The sequence below is a fragment of the Toxotes jaculatrix genome, chromosome 2 (genome assembly GCF_017976425.1).
Source record: "Toxotes jaculatrix isolate fToxJac2 chromosome 2, fToxJac2.pri, whole genome shotgun sequence".
NCBI classification, from domain to species: Eukaryota; Metazoa; Chordata; class Actinopteri; family Toxotidae; genus Toxotes; species Toxotes jaculatrix.
The window spans coordinates 27,038,485-27,063,060 of NC_054395.1; the positions used below are offsets into that span (position 1 = coordinate 27,038,485).

Sequence of the window (24,576 nt, forward strand, 5' to 3'; positions counted from 1 at the left end):
CAGCCAACTCAGCCTTTGTATATCATCCATTTTATCTTATTAAAAGAAGCACTGTGCATTTCACAATAAAAAGGTCAACAGAAAAACAAAATGGATGCAATTTTCTGTGTCGCTGAGATGGCACAGTGAACGAATCAAAATGTCAATTCACGACAGCTACTGAGAAAAACATGTGGCACTTTTGCTTAAGAATAAAATGTGATGTATTGACTTTAATTATGAGCACTGTTACTGTATACATGCGCTGTACGTTGCCCAATTAACAACAATAAAGTTTGTTTCTGAATTAAGGTCTGTGCTCCCTATTTAAATGATGATACGAAAGGACATAAAAGCTGGTGTAGGTGCATCACAATCGTCACATGGATCTTACATTTAGACCCCAAAAGTATATTGTTGTTCCCCGATATTTTATCATCATCTTGGAAAAATAATAACAACAGTTTTATATCTGCATCTACAGAGATACACCCTTCTCCATGGGCTTTGCCATGATTCACTATCTGTTTTGTCATTTCATACCTTGGGACTTCCACCTGCCCTGCAGTAACCCCAGCCCTTCCCACCTTTTCAATCGCCTGATTCCGCCACGCCCACCTACTCACCTGTTCCCTATTCCCTCATTAGCTGCATAGTATATGTACTGGTCCATCTTCCACTTCCACTCTGGTTGTTATGATGTCCCAGCTGTAGCTTTCCAGCCTCTTTGTTCTCATTTGTTTGTGACCTCCTGCATGTTTTTGGAGTTTGACTTTTGCCTGCTCCCTATTAGCCTGGGGTTCCCGGGGTTCCTGGGGTTCCTGCCTGCCAGCTGACTTCACCCCTCTCACAGCCCTCACCTGCTTTCACCTGCACCATATTTAAATAAAGGTGAACTTTTGAACTTCCATGTCTGTGGAGTCATGTGCTTTAGTGCTGTAGCATGGTTTAGCATGGTAATTGCATTATTATTTATGTTGTTAGCATGCTAACATTTGCTGATTAACACTAAATACAAAGCACAGCTGAGGATTATGGGCATGACATTAGCTTTGCAGGTATTTGGTCATGAACTGAGCTACTGCATGAATTCAGGTTTTGACCCGTTGAAAATGTAGTAAAATGGTGTCTCTCTTCTCTACTATATTATATCTTTACTTTCTCTTTTTTTTATTATTGCTCTACATGATTATATATAGCCAATAAATCTTTCATGGTGACTAACACTTGTCTGAGGGCTATATATAGAATATAACATCTTGGTGAACTCTGGTGTATTTACACCAATATTTGTTAATGTCACTGTGTTTATTAAAAAAAAAAAGCCAGTAAATAAATAAAATGTCATTGCAGTCATATGCTGCAATGAAACTGACCAGATTTTGGCATGAAGCTGCATGATAGCAGTATATGATTTAAATATTGTAACAGTATTTAGATTAATATATAAATCTGGACTGTAATTTCAGTTGCTTAAAAACCAGAGAGCCAGAAATGCTGAGCAAACGGATGAGTGTCATCTCAGATGAGTCTTTGGTTGTTGTCTGTTTGTGCCGTAATCCCTGCTGACTTGGCCTGAGACTGTGTACAAAGTGTGCAACAAACACACGTGCATAGAGTGCAAGCAGCACATTCTTTTTTTTTTTTTTTTTTTTTTTTTTTGAGGACAGCAAGGGGTAAGAGGCATAAGGCTCCTCCCTGAGAGTTTGTGAAAACATTCCAGGAAAGTGAGAGCGGTCAAAGAATTGGAAACTCTGAGCGGCCTCTTACTCTCTCTATGCTTCTCACTTCTTTGCACATGTAGTTGCACTATAAGTGTTTATAGGTCGTGCAAAGCTCTAAGGACAGTTCCGCAGGGGAACACAACAAGGAGGAAAACCCGGAGAATCCTCTGAAGTCTGGACAGACAAAGAAACTCAGCTGTCCCATTAATTGGCTCACAATGAGGCCGGTGTTTGTCCTCCTTGTTTCCACAGCCTGGACTTTTGCGGGAGCCCAGTATTACTACCAGGGGTTGATGGATTATCTGGAGAACAGGTTGTTGGCCATTGAGGTAAGAAGCAATCCCCGTTTAAATGACTGATATTTGATCAATATTCTGTTTTTTCATGCATAAGTGCAAGTGGCCATTAGCAACCACCAAAAAATCAGAAATACCAGTTGATATTTATGAGCTCCTGATGGCCTTCTCCTCCGTTTATTTGAATTTAATGTCTTAACTAATGCAATCTCATTAATGCAATCTCGGCCCAGCTCATCAACTTTGCGGGGGCCTCTGGCGTAATATCAGTTGATGCATGGAGGGCTCTCCTTCCCATGCAACACGCAGCTTCTGTTCAACGACATTACAATTTCTCCAGCATTCGAGGCAATGACACACAAGTAATGAGTACAAGCCCAACCTTTGCTGCCATGGCATCAAACATCCCAACAGCCTAATAGAACGGTGTGTTCTGCAAAGGGAGAATGGATCTGTTTTACAACAAAGTGCCTCAGGGAAGGAGTGAAATTACTCAGCATTAAGGTTTTTTTTTAATTTATTTTTTTAATAAGGGTTATAAAGCAGTGCATGTATCATGAAAGACAGAAAGCAGTTTTTGTAAGGAAAGACATTTCTTTTGGCTTAATGTGAGCGTGATATGAAATGTAAGAGGATTACATGTTTGGTTACCTCAGGGAGTAATTTTAGTGAACTCTAATTTAAATAACTCCTATGATGTATTCTTTTAGAGAACATTTTTTAGAGTCTTAATTTTCTTTTTCATCAACTGTGTGGCTGTGATGCAGAAATGACAGTCTTAAAGCTGTTATCCACACGTAATGAATCATCTTTTTACAGCCAAATCCCGTTCACCTCGCCCCCTGTGGCTTCCTTCCTTCCAGTCTCAATTCCAATATGTTGGCTCAACTCCTGCATTGATATGAACACGGCAATTCATCAGCAAGTTTTCATTGAACTTTCATTTCAATTTGACCACAGGTCCACAGCAAGCAAAAGGAGAAAATGAAACTGAGATGGAGGAGACGGTGGAGGAGCCGTCAGTTATTACATCTTGCTTTGAATAATTCACCCGTCACTCCAACTGTGTCGATCACTACACAGAAACACAGCGCTGTATTCTATTTGGCGATGGTGATAATGCTTTGATTGAAAAAGGCACATTTTGCCGTCTGAAATTTATTATGGCAGGCAACAAAACTGGCAGCTCTACTTGGGCACGGAGGCTTCACTTGAACACAGAGCATACAATGTTGTATTCCGTTAAAGTAGATACAATGAAAAAGAAATAAAAACGCTCTTCAGTGGTGCTATGAAACATGAATATATCTACCAAAGGTTATGGTAATGTGAGTAATAAATGTTGAGACATTTCACTAAGACCAAAAATGTCAACCTCGTGTTGGCACCAAAGAAAAAGCCAGGGATCACCAGGGATCAGTCATTAGGATTCGTCCTCTGGGGACGAAGAATGTCTGCACAAAATTTCATAGTGATATTTTACTGTGGGCCAACACAGTCCTGAAAGCTATTGCACTAGTGTGGCTAAGAAGTTGTTCCTGGTTAGGTGGTAATAATCTCATCTTGCAGTACGTTACAGTACTTGTTATGCTGCTTTCATGTCTTGTAGGATCGCATGCAGTTTTGGCATGAACAGTCCCATCGCTACCACACAGAGCTGCAGGATTTCAAAAAGCTAACTGCCGTGACCATGGACGGGCTCAAGAACGAGCACAGCATGCTGTTCAAAGACTTAGAAGGAGCTGCAGTCCAAGTGGACCGGGTGGAGCGGGAGCTGGACTACGTGGAAACCCAGACTTCACCTCGGGCCTGTGCAAATAAGGCAGACAAGGTGGTGGAGCAGGGGGTCTGGAGGCTGGAGGAGAGCAGAGGAGAGGAGGAGGAGGAGGAGGATGAACACTGGGAGGAGCTGCACTCCAGAGTCTCTGGTGAGGGGAAATAAAAACACACTTCAGCCAAACGTCCTCAGGACGGCTGCATTTGATCTTTCATCTTCATTCCTGACGGAGCCCTTGCGCAGTCAGAACCTATAGGACATAAGTTCTAGAGTTAGATTTAGCATCACACATCTCACCAGGCACTATACCACCCCTTTTTCTGTGTTACTGTCTTGGAAAAACCTTGCTCCTGGAAAATGGGAAACAAACACAGCGCTGTTGCAGGTCATTTAGCCGAGTGCTTTCGGTCTATGAACAGTCATGTTTTCCAGGAGAAATGTGGCTTGATGCAACTCATTTATTTCAGCAGAGCTGCTCCCCTGTTTATGCTATTTGAGCACAGCGTTTGTCTTTATAATCTCCAGATCCAAAGGTGTGCTGCTACAAACGGTGATAAAATGCAACTGCAGCACTGAGTCATTTACTCAGGTAATACAGGGATTTATAACCGCCTTAAAGCATCGTGTGGAAAGTTGTGAAATCAAGTTCTAATTCCATGAAATACCTCAGACTTTATATTGACAGATTTCACTGAGAGTGGCACATTAAGCAACAGATCTATATTTCTGCACTTAATTGGTTCCAAAAGCTGAACCTCTGATGAGGGATCATTAAATTCCTTTGGTACCATTTATACAGACTCTCCTTTCAAAGCGAAGCAAATGAGAAAAGTATGGATTTATTTACTGTTCTCGCTGAGTTAGTAAGACAGTAACGCATAAATTCAATAATTATGTAGTATTATCATAAGACCTCTGTTCAGAATCACAGTTCTAGTCATGCTCCACATAATTAAGGGAGATTTCTGGCTGTCAGACTCCTAAATACAAAATGGATGGTAGCACAATGCAGAATAAAGGCTTCTGTTTCTGTGTGTTGAGGTTTCCTGTGCAATCTGGAGTCGTCTCCTCAGAGAGGAGGCACAGGAAACTGCCCTGAGGTCAGCGGCGTTACTCTCCGAGCTCATGTTCACAGGAGTGAGGTCTGCACACAGTGATCCATTGTGAATGTCTGTGAAGTGACCCAGAACGAACTTCACTGCATTATAAGGACATCACTTCAGATTTGTGAGCATAATGCTAATACCGCTCCGGGACGCATCAGGAAATCAGGAAATCCTTTGCTTGTGTATTCTAGTGAAAGCACTGCATTCGTCTTACTTTCGCTCACAGAAAGCATCTTCATGCTGTCTCTGTGCTAGACTCATACGTCCTCTCATTATGAATCTGTGTGTCCAATTTCCCCCTGACTGGTTTGAATTTGCCTTAATTTGGAGAGCCAGATATTGACTGCTGCAGGCTGCTAAAAGTTTTCTAAATGTTAATTTGCAAATATGAATTTCAGTAGAGGAATGGCTCTTTGCAAAAAGATGCTAATGGAACTAATTGTGGCGGGATAGAAATCTAAATGTAATTAGCACAATTATATTAATTATACAATTAAATTATTATAGTGTTTATTTAATCTTGTTCTGGCCATATGGCCTCTTACTTATATTTATTTACTGTACTGTACCCCTGCTGTTGCTAAATGCAATTTCCCCACTGAGGGACTAATAAAGGATTTTCTTATCTTATCTTATGTTATCTTAACTTCACGTTTTTGTAATGATCATATAATGTACTTTTTTCACAATTTATAAATTTATATTCAGTTCCTTAATATACAGTTTCCCCCTGATATTTATTCCCATTTCACTGGATTTAAAGCTCCCAAAAACATTCAAAGTCATAAGTATTTCTTGATAATATTAAATATTCATGGTTAAAAAGGCAAAAATCAAAGGTAAAGTTTGAAAAAAATATCCTTAGGTATTATTTATTCAAGAGTTAGCTCAAATCTTCTTTATCAGGACCGTGTACCTCAAAATTCGGCCCGATATAAATGGTATCTTTGGAAACTTTGCGAACTCCACCTGAATTTAAAATAAAGTTCAGTGGGTTTGAACAACTTTTGACTGCACAGCATGAATTTGTAACGATCGGCCCAATAGGCAGTGGGGTTTCCACACTCAGATTCATGAGATGAGCGATGGGGTCCTACATGAATTGGACTGGGTGTCTCCACATACCAAAGCAATGTGCAATACTTGGCATTTAAAGAGTTTGGAGGGTGGTGTCTTACTCTCTCAAGACCATAAGTGAAAGGAATGGATAAAACTGTGTTTTTCTGCTCTAATGTAAGCTGCAATCATTAGCATGTCTAACTAACTAACTAAACAACCAACCCTAATCTAGTCATGGTGAAAACCAGTCAGCTGGAAACATGAAAAAAACAGACAACATTTTCAAATCGAGGTAATGTCAATGCTAGCTTTATTAGCTCCCATTCATTTTTTTTTCCATGTGCAAGAGTTTCATGCAGACATGGACAATAATTATGTGATGTGAAGATTAACAGCTGCATAAGAAAATATTCTGTTCTTTGATGAAAAAGTCTAAGATACAAGCCTGTGCACATAAAGCTGTAGGGTAGATTTTAACTGCAAGTCCCAAGGTTCATTTTGGCAAGAAACATCCAATCGTCAGCCTTAAAATTCTGTCAGGCGAGCCCTTAATGGCAAGTGGAGGTCTTTTAATCAAAGAAATATTATGGTGGTGAGTAAACTAATAAAACAATCTGCAGCATAAATCAATTTATCTTTTGATTCTTGATTTTAGATCAATTCAGTAAATTGGTTTGCATAGTTTCCATGATTTTATTAACAACAGCAAGCAAGTCACTGCATTTTCTGGGGGAACTCTGTGTTTCTATAAGTAACATTATGGATTTCACCATAGAAAATTTAGAGCTGTGAATTCATACAGAATGGGGGAACCAGCAGGTCCTCCCTTCACTTCACAACTCTATTATGTGCCGTGTCACAGTGGGAAGCTTGATGGACACAAACACGGCAGATGGTCAACTGTGCACGTGTTCTTCCTTAGTTACTGCTGCACACACAAAAAAACATTCCTTGTGTTTTCGCTGTCTCTTGCAGACTGTGTGGAAATCATCTCTGGCATCAGATCAGTGAAGATCCTGAAGAGAGTGGGCAGTCCCAAGGGCATGTGGACCAGAGACCCCAGGTCTTCCAAGGTGTACATCTTTAACGGGACATCGGGTGACATCATCTACCAGTTCAACTCTGTACGTGAGTTTTCCCGCTCTCCGGGAGTCACAGGCAGCAGACAGATCAGGCTGCCCTCTGAGTGGAGTGGTCCTGGTGGTGCTGTTTATAATAATTATTTGTACTACATAAAACAGGAAGCCGATACAGACGTGCAGGTGGTAAAATATGACCTGCTTAGTGGCTCAGTGACAGATATTGCCATGATCCCTGTGGACAGCCACGCTACTGTCTACAACCTCAACCCAGAGACCATTGCAGACATCGCAGCAGATGACGAGGGCCTCTGGCTCCTGTACGCCACAAGTGACAGTGAACCAAACATCAGCCTTGCAAAGATGGACCATGCCACGCTCGATATAGAACAAATCTGGGACACCCGGTGCCCAAGGGAGAATGCAGAGGCGGCTTTTGTGGTCTGTGGAACCGTCTATGTCGTTTACAACACCCACCTGGCCAGCCGCTCCCGGGTTCAGTGTGTGTTTGACGTCAACGACATGGTGATCAGCGAGGAGGCTCCCCTGCTCTACTTCCCCAGGAGGTACGGGGCCCACGCTAGTCTGAAATACAACCCCGAGGAGAAACAGCTCTATGGCTGGGACGATGGCTACCAAATCATTTACAGACTGACCATGAAGAGGAAACTCCTGGTCTGACAGCGGGGAAGTGGTGTCATGTTTTCAAAGGCGAGGATGAAAAATAGGAGCAGTGAATTTGTACATGCTATCCAGCTTATTCTTCGTCCCACGATACCTTGCCGAAATAATGGGACTTCCAGTTATTCCTCTCCTTGAACAGGCATCTGTGATAGTCAACGATATGCAGCGTGTCTTCCCATTTTTTAAAAAAAGGCTTTTGGGGAATAAATAATGTGTGAATAAAGCCTGTTAAACATCAAAGGAAAAGTTAGATATTTTTGGAAATAAGCTAATTTGCTTTCTTGCCTAGAGTTAGATGAAAAGATTGATACCACTCTCGTGTCTTTACGGTAAATTTAAAGGCACCACAATCAGCTGCTTAACATAAAAATTGGAAGCAGGGAAACATCTAACAAAATCTGCCTAACAGCAGCTCACTAATGAGCATGTTTAACCCCCTTTTTATATGTATATGTACAATTTGTTGTTTTCACACTTGGATTTGTATGGATTGAGCAAATCGGATATAATATGTTGATCTGGGAGCTTCAAATGAGCTAGAAGGTGGAATTTTGTTTCCTTTGGACAGAGACAGGTTTCCCTGTTTCACCTTGTTTTCAGAGTGTGTGCTAAGTTAGCTGACTGCTGTCAGCTGCCCTCCCTAGTAAGCAGAGATATCATCGTATTATCCTCTTCATGGTGTGACAGGCTGTGTTTCCACGTCATTTATTTCCCTTTAATCTCCAAAAATAGGAAGACACCTGTGGCATGCCGCTAACTCTCACAGACACCGGTTCAGGCGAATGACATTCAGGGGCAGGAATCAGGTGGATACCAAAATCTTTCTGTTGCTTTGTGCTTACCACACAGGCTGTAGACTCATGGGGAATTTAATACAGATCCCAGATAATATCACACATTTCCAAGCCAATAAATTAGCATTTGAAAGTTTTATTTATTCATTTTTATCTTTGTCTTATTATGTAAATTACCAAAGAAAACAAACAAAAAAGACATGAAAATGCAGCTCAGTTTATTATAGTCTGTCAAGTCTTACTGCCGTGTGTGTGTGTGTGTGTGTGTGTCCTCTCCTCACTTAATTTGACCATTTGATTCAGTAGAGATCTCATTTCCTTTGTGCCCCTCTCTGCTTGTTAAACCACAGTGTTTGCGTTTGCCACAAAACTAACAACACTGAGCCCATTTTGCATAAGTCTTTTAATCAAAGAAAAGAAAACCATGTCACAGAACCGATAACACATCACACCCCATGGGAGAAAAAACAACAAACTCTTTTCTGCTGTTGATTTTCAGACTTGTTAAAACAAAAGAATTTGTGGTGGAAATACTATATGCTATTTCAGTTTACTTTATTACACACCGGGTCATTCATATTGTGAGTCTTGATAATGATCTAGAATCTAAAATGAACTCTGAACTAACAACTGTTGATGTCAATCACCAGAACGTTTTCTCAAACATTTCTATTATTACAAATACAAAATGTTCAATAAAAAAATTGGAAATTCAGTGCTATCGTAACAGTTGGAAGGGATACAAGATCATATCAAGAAACGTTACAATATTAGGCAAAGCTAGAAGGTTTTGAAACAGTCCATAAACTGAGGCAATTGATTTAACAGGTTTCTTCAACTATGAAAACACACCACATTTTCAGAGAAATATATGACCATCATAAAGCACGTGTTTAAAAAAAAAAAAAAAAAAAAAAAAAAAAATGTGGAACAGAAACTACATTAGTACTTAACTACATGTTTTAAATTTCACACTTAAATAAAGTATTAGAAAAATATGAATAATGCCATTAGCCTAGAGAGGAATTTCACCACCAAAACAACAGTGTGCAACAGAGAGCAAATTTCAGACCGTCGCATCTGTGGAGGAGTGTTGATGTTGTGATGGGTTACGTCAAGCACGGACAATAATGCAATGACTCATTCTCGCTATAACAAGTGCCAATTAGAGAAATGCCACTGCTCTGTAGATGCTGACCTGTCCACCCGTCAGCTGCCCCCACGCTGTCGTCTCACTGCGGCACTAAACAGCTCGCTCAGGATAAACTTACCCGTGAAGGAAATGGCTAAAACAGATCCTACTGCGTCTGCTGAATGCATCTGCTCATGTCTTGATGTCTGGCCAATGACATCTTCACAAACCCTGTGATATATAGCGTGTTCATTGCACTGCTAACTGAGGACAGTCTGAGCTGTTGTATTACTTGTCCTCTGTTGCTGAACGAGGCACCGTCAGTCTAGACGAGTCTAAGTCCCTGCCAAGGACATTGTTACATATCAGATTAAAGTTGCTATGGGCTTCTGTTGAGACGATACCAAACTAACTGCTATTCAATTAATGGCCCTTGTATCGAAAAGATATTATCTGTACAGGTCCTACCCAATATAATCTGTGAATGTTTCCTGGCAGTTTTCCTGCCTGATATCACACTGACTCTGTAGCTTAACAGTTACAGGCCTGAATGTACTGATTGTATCTGTTTGCCAATTACAGCTTAAAAAAAAAACTTCTACTGGAGGGTAAACCTGAAACTGGAAAAAAGTAATGTTAATCACAAAGATGTGTTGAACCTCCATTACATAATGTTTCCTTTTAAAAAAAAAAAAAAAGTTGGGTTGACTGGTTTCCAATTATAAACTACTGAGGATGCAGCAGGGAGGACACAGGACACAATGTCCTGATAGTATACAACATATATGGACAGTTTCAGTATTTAGAAATAAAGCAACTTGCTGGAAGCCACTCAAATGATTAAGAGCTGACCTTGTATGTGGCGCTCGTGCTCGCATTTCCAAACCCTTTTTTTTTAATGCACGCCGCACGTTGATAGACATCTATTAGCTCTTGGTAGCTAACATAACATGGCTGGTGCATTGCAGTGAGAAACAGTAGGTGTGCTTCCATCCACCCATTTTTAATTAGTGTGCAAAAAAAAAAAAAAAAGCAGTGTGAAGTGCAATGGAAACAGACTGAAGCTTCTAATTCAATGAAAAGACCAAAACCAGCAGCAGGTGAAACATCAGACCTGCGTGGCCCAGTAGGAGAGTGTAGTGATAGTGGTTTAATGGCACCCGGTGGGAGAATTAACGCCACCAATGGTTTATATCAACAGGCCTGATTCAAAAATGTTTGAGTGACAGGTAGTGGATGGAAACGCAACTTAATTTTTGTTTTGTTTTGCAGATTTTCCAGAATTTGTTAAATTTGCTCTGATGGAAACCGGACTTATAGAGGTAACAACACAAAACCCACACACTGTGTGAAGAACCTCCCTCATGATAGATGTTACGTCGATAATATAAACAGTAACAGTACTTAGATAGTGATAGTAACGTTAGCATATGTGAAAATCCTACCGTTTACCATCAAAATATGCCTAACATTAGATATATGCCAGATGTGTTACATTAGTGCAAACCTGCATTAAATGCTGTGTATACAGGCCAAGCTTCACTCATAAAAAAAACCCCATAAATACAGGATTTATCAGTCACACAGGATCATGAAGAGATTCTACGCAATTCATGTTTTCTTTTTTTCTCTCTCTGACAAATTAGAACCGTAACAATGGGATGCTTTTTCTATCCAAAAGCTATTAGTCTGCCAGTTCTCCTGTGTTCGTCCCACACTGAAAATCTAAACGCATGTCAAACTGATCAACTAAGCACTGATCACAAAGCCTGACAAATGTCTACAATATTCATTAAACAGCCATAAACACACAGTAACAGTGTGTGAGCTGTTTTACCTTGAAGATGTTAAAGGTTTTACCTAAATGCTCACTGAGTTAATTTACCTTCATGGGATTTAGCTCCCAGTAATTTGTTGCCATGTGCACTCACATCTCATGATGATGCTGCTGCTTGGAAACCCGTGTGTTACAGCAGAACAAAACTACGACTGCCGGAGGTTAAACTGGAGGAAAATCAAGTAAAAACAAACTAAAATAATATGTTTTCATCACAAATTTATATGGAACTATTAAATCAGCAATAGTGCAGTAACCCAGGCCTTAACTTCAGTTGAATTCAGATTTCAGTTATCGTAAACGGGGCAAATAATGTAAAGGAATCATACTAACGGAAAGAAAAGTGATAACCGCAGTGCTGAAGTCTTTTTCCTCATGTCAAATACCTTCAGAAAGAATCAATTTACCACATGTTGCAGATCAAGCATCTGGATGGCAAATTCACGTACACGTTATCCCTGTACAACAGTATGATTAATGACAGGATAAACATCAAGAAAGTTGCATGTTTCTAAGCTTCTGAGTTTAGGTTTTCTCAGTCATCTACACCAACAAGGCTACATATATTCAGAATGTCAGTATTTTTCTTTTTTTTTCTTTTCTTTTTTTTTTTTCAAATCTATACCTATCATCATATCTTTTCTGGTTTTCTGTTTGGAAAAACGAAACATACACACAGTAACCGGCAGACGGCTGTACACGAAACTATACACACCCACCAAAACCTGTTCAGAAGAAGACAAAGAAGTGCTTTTGAAAAGTGTTTTTGTCTGAAGGAAAACATGAGCATCTGTGTGAGTTTTCACTTGGAAGAGAGGGCGAGATTGCTCAGAAGCAAACATCAGAGGAGGTAAAGGTGTGTAAAGTGTGCTCACAATTTCCCTGTTTACAGTGACCTCCAGAGCTCCACTGGCAAAAGGCTTTTCTCTGTCAAAATTACAGTTTCTGTTGTCTCTTTTAAAATCTTTTCTTGTTAGTTTGTTTTTTTAAGTGATAGTGTAAGCTATATGTGCCTTTATCAGCCACGTTAACCATCTACTTCTTGTACTAAGATCTGACAAACATTGCAAAAGAACTGAAGTCAGTAGCAACACTGCAGCCAATTTGCTCTTGTGTGAATACCAGTGATCCTGTAGTCTCTTCTTCATTATGTGAAACGGTTTGTCGTGGCTGCCTGTGAAACCACACTAAACCTTCAAATTGTCAAATTGAGAATATTTTAGTTGCAGCCTGATCCAGCCTCTCCTCAGCTAATTGCTCGCGTTATTGATGAAACTGGAAGTACAGTGAACTCAGCTGGAGCTTTGAAATTCATTTCAGCTTTGTTATTAACAAACAATGCCTGATGGAGCGGTTTTCCGTTTAATAGTTCCAAAATGCTACAGTTCAGTGTTGTTTTATGCTGATACGGCACTGTAAAATTCAATGTGAGAGAGCTGCAGAGTTTTGAAATTGCTTCAGATCCTGTTTAAGATCGTCTCTTTTTCAACCCCAAGCGTATCCTTAGCTTCCCCCTGTGAAACTTCTGATGTTTTCACGAAGAGATATCTGACTGAGCTTCTCCATCAAAGAGTAACTGCAGCACAGAGCTGAATCTTCAATGTTTGGAAAGTCTCCTGCGTAGACATAGAGATCGCTTCGCCTCAGCCTGGGTAGCTCAGTATCAAATGTCTGCAGACTGGATGTCCAGCCAGTCTCCTTTGAGGACAACGACGGCATCACAACACCCACATTTCAAAGCGGAGACCCTAAAACTCTTAACCCGAAAAGACTGTGCTCTTCACACAACTAACTGACTGACGGTGGTCCTGGATCAGTTCTTGGGAGTGCTCAGGTAGTAGACTTGAGGAAGGGAGGGACAGAGAAAAGGGGGTGGGGGGGGGTTGGACAGTGGGGTTGTGTTTCTCCTCAATCAGACAGACAGGAAGTGGATCAGCAGGAGGGAGGAAACCCCCTTCTGGGCTGCTGGGTCACAGGTGGCTCTGCTCAGGGACTGGCAGGGGGCCTGGGTGAGGGGCAGGATCCTTGGCTGTCAAAGCTGGCTGTCCTCGCCTTCCACTGCAGGACACACAGACACAAGGCAATGATTCATAGGGCACATGCTGCCGTTTTTTTTTTGTTTTGTTTGTTTTTTTTTACAGCACTGTCACTCTCAGGTCACTTTCAGTACAGAGCAAATATCTGTACAGGGAGGAGAGTGATTGTGTTCCAGGTTTAGTAGAACTAGAGTTTTTTTTTTATATTCCATTTTCTCATTTAGTTTGGTGAGGGTACAGTAATACAGCGCAAAAGAGACTTAATATACTCATGAAAAGAAGATAGAATAAATAATTAATATCTGCCAAGATACCCACATACAGTCTCATCAAAAACACAAAGACGTTACCAGTATCTCTGTCTTGGGCCTTTACAATATTGAATATTAAAACAGTTCATATTTTTATTACTCCTCATTATTATTTGTTCTCTTACTTCTAATGGGGATTAATAATGCTCCAAGCTTTGGAACTACAATTCCCTTAATGCTTTGTGGGATGTAAACAGGAAGTTTGATTCAGTGAGTTACACTGCGGGCCGCTATGTTTTTAGATGTTTTTTTTTTTTTTGGTCTATTTGGTCTGTTTACATTTTGCGGTTCCTGTTTGCAGTGTACTCATGGATGTACTGACAACTAACACTGGATTACTTTGATAGAGATAAACTTAGTCATGAAGGTTCTCAGGCAAGTTCTGGAGTTATGAAGAGCATCATTCTGTTCAACGATTTCTAAACAGATTTGTTGAAATTTATTCATTTTGGACATTGGAGAAAATTGTGTAACTAACTTTGGGTATCGTGTTTTGTGTGTTCTGAATACTGACGCAGGAACCATGATTGCCTCCATCATGAGCTGTGTGGTAGCCCCTGCTGCTGCTGCAACTTGACGATGCAGTAGACCACGCTAAAATGACTGACTTCCAGGTGTTTCCAGAACACCTGCATGCACCTGTCCCTTTAACCTCATGCAGTATTTTTGCTGCTTCATGTCTCTACCTCCGCCCCCACTCCAACCCCCCGGCAGCTCTTCTCACAGTTTGAAACCTCTGCCCCGGAGCGATACTCTTAACTGGGCTGAGAATTACCGGCTAAGCCCCTGATTCCTCATCCTAAATGAGGAACACTTACGGAATAATCCTTTAAAAATGACTCCAGTCCCAAACCTACCTCCTTCTCAGATTTCTTGGACTCCAGCAGGGGGTGCCAGTGTGCAATGGGCTTGCGTGGATAAGCCAGCATTTCGTTCCAGTGGTCCCTGCCAAGTCCCTCGGCATGGCATCCAACCCGCATCACACCGATGATCTCATTATGACCTACCCTGTGGGGACAAACACGTACTGTATGAATACATCTAAATTAACCCGACATGACGTCTTGTGCATCAAATTGCTGTTTATAATTGTACGAAGGGCATTTTGTAATCAAAGGAGACACAAATCTGAATCCGGATGTCCCATCAATTGATACAGTGAATCTGCCGCTGACTGTCTCTGTGACACTCGAATTGACTCATCTCAGGACGGCCGTCAAAGCAGATCTTTGCTCAGTTAACTATGTCTGAAGTGTAAATGAAAGCAGACTTTGTTCTTCTTGACATAATCCCTAGATTATTAACACAACCTGATTTAATCCCAGTATAAGAGCTGAATATAAAGAAATCACAAGGGGCTGGGTTTCTAATCCTGGGAGTAGCCACTCCCTTTCTGCACAAATACACACACACACACACACACAGTATGACCTTTAACACGCATGTTCTCTGTCAGCTGTCTGCACAGCATCCACTCTTTGTCTTTCCTGTTATAGCCTCACATACTGTGAACACATCTGAATCTTTATTCCTTTAAGATTAACTAACACTTTTCCCCCCACAAAACAAGTTGTTCTTCTTCTTCTCCCTCACCAAAAAATCCAGATGATGCATTCCCAGATATTTTTCAGTTCAAAAGTTCAACTTCAGAATGTAAGAGTTCTCCTACTTCACTTCAAGTTTTTGTAGTTTTTACTGGACTGTGATTGGCCATGAAACAATTTGTGGTGAAACAAAAACAAGCTTGTTTATCTTTAACTGAAATTGAGTGAGCCCATAGAAACTGTCCACCGTCGGCTGACAATTATTTTCATTATCAGTATTATCGATCAACTAATAATTTCAGCACTTGTTTGTACGCACAAATCGTAGTCCATGACGGAGATGTGCAGGCTGACGTGGTCCATACTGTCTGGTGGGATGTCGAAGATGATGGCCTCATTGTAGGTGGGATTCAGAGTGTTCTTTTTTATGCTCGTCTTCTTCTTTTTCAGACGTCTCCCGTCACAAATGAGCGACACTTTGACGTAGGGATCTAATGAGCGAGAGGAAACGAGTTAAGAACAAGAACAAAGTGATCACCACTCTCATCACACACCATCATGTTCATGTTCATCAAGTTATCCATGTTCAAGTTATCCGTCTTATTTAAGAATCTGCCGGAACAATAATCAACCTGTTTGCCTTGACTGCCCAAACATCTTCAAAGATGTCCGAGAAGATAAAGCCATCAGTGGCCTGTTTCATCACCCTGTGCGTGGTTTTGATTTCTGCTCAAGCATGAAAGAAACCCTGGAGGACCTGGCATCAGTAACGCGCATAAATGTAGATGAGTCGACGCCTTGCGTAAACAAAAGAGGATGGGAGGCCATCTATAGTTTAAACAGCATGACTGAGAAAGCTTCCTGACGAATGCTGATTTCGATCTTCATCCGTCAGTGGCAAATCGCCTAGTATGATCCATTATGCTGCGTTTTATTTGGATGTAAGCCGCCGTAAATCTACAAACAACAAACAAGAGTGCTGGCTTTGCAACCCAATATGCTCGAGGGCACAGTTTGATAGCTACTGGTTTACGATGCACGTACTGAAATAACGGCTGACAGATAAACCTCTAAAAAACTCAGGGGATTAAAATTGTGACTCAGATTAAAATCGTGAAGTGTCATTAAACACGAACGTCACATCCACTCCAAATTACACGTGAACCCTGGCATTTCAGGCACAATAAACGCCACATTTCACAAGTGATATCTGTGTTTTAGGGGAATATGGGATGGAAAAATGGAACAGCAGTCTATTAAAATAAACAGACCGCCCGCACCAATTTGCTGACAATGTCTTAATATTGCCAGTGTTGAATATTAATATCTGCTGAAATAAACAGAACGCAGCTGTAGAGAGGGCTCTCCACTGTTTGTTCATTTTATCTGACACGCTTACAATTGGATATTAAAAGGGGGATCATTCGTTCTGATTCAGCTGTAAGTGAATCACACAAACACATGCCCAGGCACATACAGCTACAGTGCACTCACACACACACACACACACACACACACACACCTGAGTATCCAGTGATGTCCATGGCCTTGAGGTTCCTGCACTTGATGACAGTAAGTGTGAGTCTGCCTGCGGTGGGCAGGTAGCATAGTGAGAACATGATCTCTCCAAGGTCAACACTTTCCTGTGGGAACACATACACAAGCAAAATATCTCTTTCAGCTTCACATTTATATTCAGCACAGATAGTGCGATCCAGAGTGATTTACAATAAGTGCCGGGTCTCTTCCTCAAGGTCTGTTTCAGGGATCGGTGCTGTATTTTGCTCATGCTCTGGTTGGAGCACAGATTAAGTGGAGCTGACAGTGAAAACTGAACAAAACAAATACTTTTTTAATGGACTGTCGGATTATCTGTTACCTAAACCCATTTAACTGCAGAAACATCAAAATTATGGTGTCCTGTTGTTAACGAACGTCAATTTCTCACCTTCGAGACTAGTAAAGCAGCTATTTGGTGCACGGGTTACTCAGAAACAGTTATTGAAGAGGTAATATGATGCAAAATAATGCAACACTTCCATTTGCATTTTTGGCTTGAGAAAAAAAACTGCATCGTGAGCCTGTTGTTTGGTAACTGCACCATCCAGGTGCAACAGGGATGCAGGTAAATTTTGAGTTGTGTTGAAAGACAAATGGATTATGATTGTTGTAAAGCATAGTGCAGTTTAGAAAGTGAGAAGTGTCTGTATTTTGTACCAGTTAAAAAAGGAAAAAAAAATCCACATTTTGCAAAACATAGTGTCTTGCTGAGATCAAGATGAGAAGATTGATAGCACTGTTATGTCTGTGCATTAACTATGGAGCTGTAGCCCGGGGTGGATTAGCTTATCTCGGTTGCTAATGAGAGAAAAAGTTTACACAGTTTAAGCATTTTTTTAACATGGACTCCTCATCACTCCTCTTTTGTGGAGCAGTTTATACTCCAACGGAGGAGAAGAAATGAAAAGTGGATGATGCAGCACAACTAATAATCTACCATAGCTTCCTCTTCTTTGGGTTCTCTTCTTTGTTCCTTCAAAGGTCAGCACTGTCAAGACGGTTTGTGACAGGCCAGGGGTGCGAATTTGCAGGTCAAACTTTGACAGAAAAATATGTGTGGATTTATTTCACCCCAGCGTGCAAAACCATTAGTTGCAGAGATTGCAGAACCCAAATTTTTATTTTAAGTCTGAAAGTTTTCAGTTTTAAATGCTGCTGTGACCAGGCCTTGTTTTTGACCAGGCCTTTAAAAGCTCACTAATTAACATGTTGCTCATGTATTTAATTTATTTAACCAATTGTGGTTTAATACAATTAAACAAATGAGCTACAGCGTGTTAATCAATGAGCTTCAGAGGTTCTGGTATTTTTTTTAACAGGCAGACCTCTGTTTCCAGCTCCATAATGAATTCACAGCAACATGATCGATCTTCTCATCCAACTCTTGGCAACACAGCGAATACAGTGTATTTCTGTCCAACTAAAGGAAACTCTAAGTTCTACTTAAGGATTTCTGCTCTTTTTCTGAGAAAAAAACATTATGGGTTATGTTTAGTAATCTCAGTACCTGATATTTTCAACACAAAAACATACAACAGCACGTCTTGGTGATCAAGTTGCAAGAAAAGTATTCATCATACATCATCCTCAAAGAAACAGAAAATGTGTTTGATCCTTTTCTGATGTGCCTGTCAAGTTAAAGGTGCCATCATCAACAACAGAAGAAAACTATTCAAGTAAGAAAAGTAAAGTGAACAACTGGACTTCACCTCAAGTCCCGGAGGCTATCCAGCCGCCAGTATCTCACTGAAGCAATTAGGTCTAATTCTGAAATTAAGGCTGATCAACTGTATGCATCTGTCAGGCAGCACATTTTCCTTGTTCTCATTCTCATAGTTTTCATTACATTATCAAAAAAAAAAAAGCACAGTTCTTGATTATGTTTTAAGATGATCATCATCACTGAAGAAAACAGGGAGGATGTTAAATTTACAGCTCAGTGCTTTAACATAATGTAAATCCATATAACCAATCAGTGAGTCTCAGTAGAAGTTTTTGTAGAGGCTTGTATCATCAAGATCCCTCATGTAAGGATGTTTTCTATATGCTAAATTACTTTTCAGACAAAAACTTTCCAAGCGAAACCTGTCAACTAACTGAAAAATTAGCTGCGACTTGTGTGGAGACAGTCCTGTATGAGTCCCTGCTGAGAAAACAGTCTCAAGTGGAATGAGTGTCCTGTTATCTGTCCCATGTGAGTTCTTAGTCCCATCCTAGAAACAGTATTACGGTTGCACAGGCCCCTAATCACTCTGAATGAGCTTGGTGAGAGCCCCACTGACTGGCAAATCCCAACACGTCTGTCTGAGTGCAGCCGTCTTAACGTCTCCTCACACGTACAGCTGCGATTTGGCTTCCTCTGCCGTGGGAGTGAAGGAATTCACTTGAAGGGTGTGAAGCTTCAGCTATAATGTGAGAGCACAGCAGAAATGTCGAGTGTTGTAAAAGCATGAAGTGACACTTTGATTGTCCTTGTAGAAACGCAGGCTGATTTGGTGCCAGTCTGTATCACCTGCGCTGCATCAAACTTTGTTTAGCCACGCGACTGGGGTTGTCGCTCTACGGATGGCAACGTCGGTTCATTGATCAGTCAGTCAGTCGATCAGCCCACCACTTTGGCCCAGAATAAATATAACAGCTAATTTCACGGTTTGCCACAAAACTTTGTGGTTTGACACAAAACTTTGGGATGAATCATGAAAACTCGGATCCTTATGCGTTTAGCACCAATTAGCCATAGTTTTAATATTTTTGTCCAGTACTTTGATTTATTACCGCCTGCAAAACCCAGCTGTACTTTGTGTTCGGCTTTAGCAAATGTTACCACGCTAAAACGCTACATGGTAAACAGTATACTGCTAAACATTAGTATGTTAACATTGTCATTGTGAGCATGTCAGCACACTAAAGTCTGGTCTTATTTACTTATTAGTCACTTACTGTATTTATATTGATTTATTTATAACACAGTGTGGTTGCCTTATCACAAAGATGAATTACCTCTTGGGTTTTCCACAGATTACCATGTAAAAACCTTCCCAAAATAGTTTGTTTAGATTGAACACACATGAGAAATAGTCTGAAGTCAATACGTAAACTGATCTCCTTAAGACTCTTTGTCTTAGTAATGCTTGTAGGTTGGTGCTATTGATGAGTATCTCTCCTTGATCTATGAGCTGAAGAAAGCTGCTGGCGCTTTTCTCTCACCCTCCATCCCTCTGCCCCACGCTGCCGTCTTTTTCACTCATTAGGCTGCGCAGGGTTCTGAAAGTGGTGTCTTTATATTACCCAAAGGCTTTCATTACACACCGTTTCATGTTTGTTTTTGTTTCTACTGAAATTCCACCATCTGTGCGTTCTTTATGTTGCCAGTCTTGCATTTAACGTGAGCAAGGGATTTTGTCGTAAAATCATTTGGTGGTTCAGTAAAGTTTGTGTGCCAAGGAGAGGGCCGCCTGCTTTTCTGCCTCCTAAGCAATAACGCTGAGATTATTGAACAATCCTTGAAGAAGCTCAAGTTCAACAACTGGAGGAGGAAAACTGTCGATATAAGGGCACTGAGATGGTGATAAAGTGAGGAGGGCTCTAAGGTGCCTAACACGGGGACAAGGAACACTTAGTTCCTGAAACTGGCCCCTGGACATCAACAAGTAACAACGCCAACAGAAAGACAATTGCATGAGAAAGCTGTGAGACAGAAATATCCTTTTATGTTTGGGGTGTTGACGCCTTGTGACTGCAGCTAGTCCTTTCATATTAATAAGTGACAATTCTGTTTTTGCAGAACGGTTGTTAACAATACATTTGCTGTTTCATGCATTTCTTGTGATTTGCTTCACATTGCAGGGCTGCAGGCAGGATTTTAATTCCCTGAGCCCGAGCCTGTGCCCTCACATTACCTTTACCCCTTAAAACATTTTTGAGCAGACACGTTTAGAGATTCTTTAAATCTTTTCTTGTTGATTGGCTTTTAATTATTCAGTTCTATGTTAAATTATATTTTCGTAATGTACAACATCATATTGATGTTCCGATTAAATCTGATAGAAATAGATAATAAAAACAAATAGTTTGGTGAAGCCGTTCATATGATCACATCCATTCGACACTATTTCAGGCGTTACTGTATCTCACACTGTAAATGGTTCAGTGCTGCTTATGTTTTCAATCTGAGGCTGCAGACTGAATTAATGGAGAAGCTTTTCACACAGACTAAAAAAGCAGTGGACAACAGACACTGTAAGAATCACCCATATTCATTTACAAATAGATGCAGACAGCTCTGCTCACATTCCTGCTTTAAGCACATTAAATGTTTGATGTTGACTTCAATGCATCTAGTGGGTGGAAAGCGTTAAACTAAAATTATGTACATTTTAAATATTATTAAATTATTGCTGTAAGTATTCTGTATGTTCTTGTTAATAAAATCATCATATTGGCAAATGTTAGGTTGAGTTAGGGGTGGGCGATATGGCAAAAATATCACATCACGATTTTTTAATGGTGAAATCACGATCACGATTTTATCACAGTTCATTTTTACAGTGAAGTTAATTTAGAACCAAACTATTTTCTTTGTAAAAACTTAGTTATAAAGGCAAAAAAAGTCACCTCTTTCCACCGTTTGCTACTTCTCTCATATGGCGTGCTTTTATCAAAAGCTTGTGTTATAGTTAGTTGTTTCTGTGTAATGTCTTTAGCCGTTACCACTGGCTGATGTGTGGTCGGCCTCGCTGCTTGGCTCTCAGCAAATAGTTTCGGATGCTGCCTCTTCAGGTGGTTAAAGAGGTTCGTTGTGTTTGCGCTTTGTCGTTTGGAGGAAACCCAAACCAGTTCCATACGCAGTGTTGGGGAGTAACGGAATACATGTAACGGCGTTACGTATTCAGAGTACAAATTATGAGTAACTGTATTCCATTACAGTTACAGTTTAAATAGATAGTATTCAGAATACAGTTACATTGTTGAAATCAATGGATTACGTGACGATACTTCTCTGTTTCACGAGTTTATATTTATTCTCTAAATGAACGAAGGCAACCGGATGCGTTTCCCAGAAGCCCCAGCTCCACGAAAACAAACGGAAATAAACGAGCTATTCGCCCGATCAGTCGGTCAGAATGGAGTCGGACGAGGAGCAGCAGGAGCGAGAGCTTGAGCCGCAGCCGGCAAAACAGAGCCGGGACAGGAATGCGTTGGCCAAGACAGAAACAGCGTTACGTATTCTGAATACGTAACGCCGTTACATGTATTCCGTTACTCCCCAACACTGTCCATACGACTGGAGTTCTTTTTGGGGACCAACTCCGAGCTTTCACTTTCGTTGCCGGCCATGGCTACCCGCTACACCTTGACTAAAACAGCGAGGCTAGTAAAGAAAAAAAAAATCTGCACTGCTCGTACTTCGCCATGATTGGTTGGTCATGTTCACGTGAAGCGGGCTGTTAGTTGCCCAAGGAAAAAAAACTTCTCGTGCTTCTGTGCGCAAGCATAGAGCTGCAATTAATAGAATGTGCCCTATAGACGATAATACGATCTCTCTCCTCTGGCAGATCGTCAACACTTTCTAATACTTCACGATCTAATATCGTCATATCGCACACCCCTAGGTTGAGTATACACTTTTTTTTTGTACAACAGACATGCTGACTTGTCAAAGCAGGAAGAGCACAGGTGAAACACATTGTGTTAACGATGCCTCAGTTCAGTCCATTGTCCCAGTGTACCATGCCAGTGAGCCAGCATGCACAACACCAGGACGCTGGAAAAAGATCACCTAAACCAGGATTATAGTCATTTTTAATTCAGCAGTGACACCTGTGCTTTTCCTGCTATGATGTGCCAAAATGTCTGCGGGGAAAAAGCTCTATTAGCCTCACATTATCACTTTCTTTTGTTCCTGGTGCATAGCAGCATTGACGTGTGGACTTTGTTGAGCTGCTGTTGAACAGAGGAAGAGCCTACATCTGTTCGTCTACTCGTCTTTTGCCGGGATCTATCAAGCCAAGCTTCTCCAGATTTGTTTTCTCCGTGGACCAAGGAGTCAAAGAAGATGAACACTGTTTGGGCTGACTGCGCGTGGGACAACCGATTATAACTCGAGGTAAGCCCCAAACAAGCTCATATTTCCTGAGGAGTGAAGTCTGCGAGCTATGCAGCCCAGCTCAAGTCTGCTGCTACCCTCACATGACTTACTCCTCTCACTGCAACACGTATCCAACACACCCTTTTAATCATAGCAGTGTATCTGTGCCATCAGTGCTCTGCTCATTCTTTTGCTGCATGCCCGCTGCCACACAACAGACCTGAAAGCAATGCTGTCGCTTGTTGTAGCCACTGCTGTCAGCATTTCAAAAGCCCCCACCTTCACCCCAGCATCCACCTGTAGGACCTGGGTCTGGCTTCCCTCCCTGTTCTCAGCACAATGTCTGCGACCCACTTTCCACCAAAATACCAACAACCCGCATTGGCTTCCTAATTTGAATGAACCTGAATGAATGAATGAATGTATGAATGAATGAACTGTCAGAGTGCAGCTTGCGGTGGTCGTTGCTCTGTCACAAAAATGTATTATCATTTAGTCAAGGAGCACTGGAATCTTGATATGAAATGTGTCAGTGTTAGCAGTGGAGTCTAAACTTCCACCTGTAAGTCTTCTAGAAATTTTTACAGAGGACGTGTCCATGGTGTCTTCAGTGGTAGTTATCGCCCTGACCGAAAATGTAACTGATTTGTGTAGATTTGAGTTTTACACACAAATATGAGCCTCTCTGTACATTCTCTAATTTGAAACTGAGTCTAGAAGAAACAAAAAAAGAGAACTGATTCTTACACTGGTGGCATATTGGATGTCCCTCCATATGTTTGTCTCCCTGGAGAGGTCTGACGTCTCAAACAAGTTGTCCAGCACCACCTCCCCGATCATGTCGTGCCGTGAAAACCGGTCAAAGTCAAAGACGCTCATGTGGAGCTTCCTGACTGCCAGCTCATCATAAGGCACAGGAAACTGGAAGCTCTCGTCGAATGTGGGGTTGAGAGTTTTCCGGTGGACGCGAGTCTGGAACTTCTTGCGGTCGGGCAGCAGGTAGACCTTCACGTAAGGGTCAGATGTGCCGCATAAGTCTTTGGCGGGCAGGTCTACTGCCTTGAGGATGTTGACTAAGAGGGCCTCGTTCTCGTAGTCGTACTTGAGAGAGAAGTTAATCCTGCCACAGTTTTTGCTGCTGCCGTTCTTGGATGAATCCTCTGACTCCAGGGCCTTCTGTTGGTAGAGCTCGGGCTGGATGCGGCCAATGCTGGTGGGCTTTTCGTCTTTGTCCACCATGTAGTCATTTCCCAGGTCTAGACTGCCTACCTGCATCTGCCTGGGCAGGTGTCTTTTGAATGAATTGTGCCTGTAGGGACAGGAGAGACAGGAAGAAAGAAAGAGAGTGACAGGGAATAGCTGCGGGTTGTGCCGAGGAGCTGTAGTGAAGAGAAGTAGGGAAACTCTGGGAGGTTTTGAATTTGAGGACACACCAAGCTGACCTTAAAGAACTAGTGCTGACAAAGGGCAACTGAACTGTGTCTCCTCATGTCTACTCACATCTTCTGTTGAAGTTGTAATTGATCAGACAAAGACAACAGCCAGTGCTAGCAGAGTTATTGATGTGAGA

General features: G+C 41.2%; 2 protein-coding genes across 3 annotated transcripts in view; one reads left to right on the top strand and one right to left on the bottom strand.

Moving 5' to 3' along the window:
• Positions 1–755: 755 nt before the first annotated feature.
• On the top strand, positions 756–8,614 carry olfml3a (olfactomedin-like 3a). Of its 2 annotated transcripts, XM_041058782.1 has the most exons (4): positions 756–870; positions 1,956–2,032; positions 3,609–3,927; positions 6,917–8,614. In XM_041058782.1, exons 2-4 carry the CDS (start codon positions 1,997–1,999, stop codon positions 7,699–7,701), a joined length of 1,140 nt encoding a protein of 379 aa, XP_040914716.1. In that variant the 5' UTR covers positions 756–870; positions 1,956–1,996; the 3' UTR covers positions 7,702–8,614. The 2 variants fall into 2 exon arrangements, with proteins under 2 accessions (XP_040914716.1, XP_040914709.1); XM_041058775.1 differs by lacking the exon at positions 756–870 and having other exon boundaries at positions 1,903–2,032.
• Positions 8,615–13,453: 4,839 nt separating this feature from the next.
• The window catches only part of syt6a (synaptotagmin VIa), a 47,256-nt gene continuing 36,133 nt past the window's right edge, over positions 13,454–24,576 (bottom strand). The window contains exons 3-7 of the mRNA XM_041054911.1: positions 23,754–24,315; positions 16,881–17,001; positions 15,678–15,849; positions 14,672–14,822; positions 13,454–13,525 (exon numbers count right to left, since the gene is read on the bottom strand). Of these exons, the coding sequence (XP_040910845.1) occupies positions 13,454–13,525; positions 14,672–14,822; positions 15,678–15,849; positions 16,881–17,001; positions 23,754–24,315 (1,078 nt within the window). The remainder of the gene's footprint in view (positions 13,526–14,671; positions 14,823–15,677; positions 15,850–16,880; positions 17,002–23,753; positions 24,316–24,576) is intronic.

Bases quoted from the DNA above. Each gene is read 5' to 3' on its own strand.
- olfml3a (XM_041058775.1), top strand. From the start codon at position 1,922: ATGAGGCCGGTGTTTGTCCTCCTTGTTTCCACAGCCTGGACTTTTGCG. The intron at 2,033-3,608 runs GTAAGAAGCAAT...CATGTCTTGTAG, and splicing joins ACAGGTTGTTGGCCATTGAG to GATCGCATGCAGTTTTGGCA. The intron at 3,928-6,916 runs GTGAGGGGAAAT...TGTCTCTTGCAG, and splicing joins GCTGCACTCCAGAGTCTCTG to ACTGTGTGGAAATCATCTCT.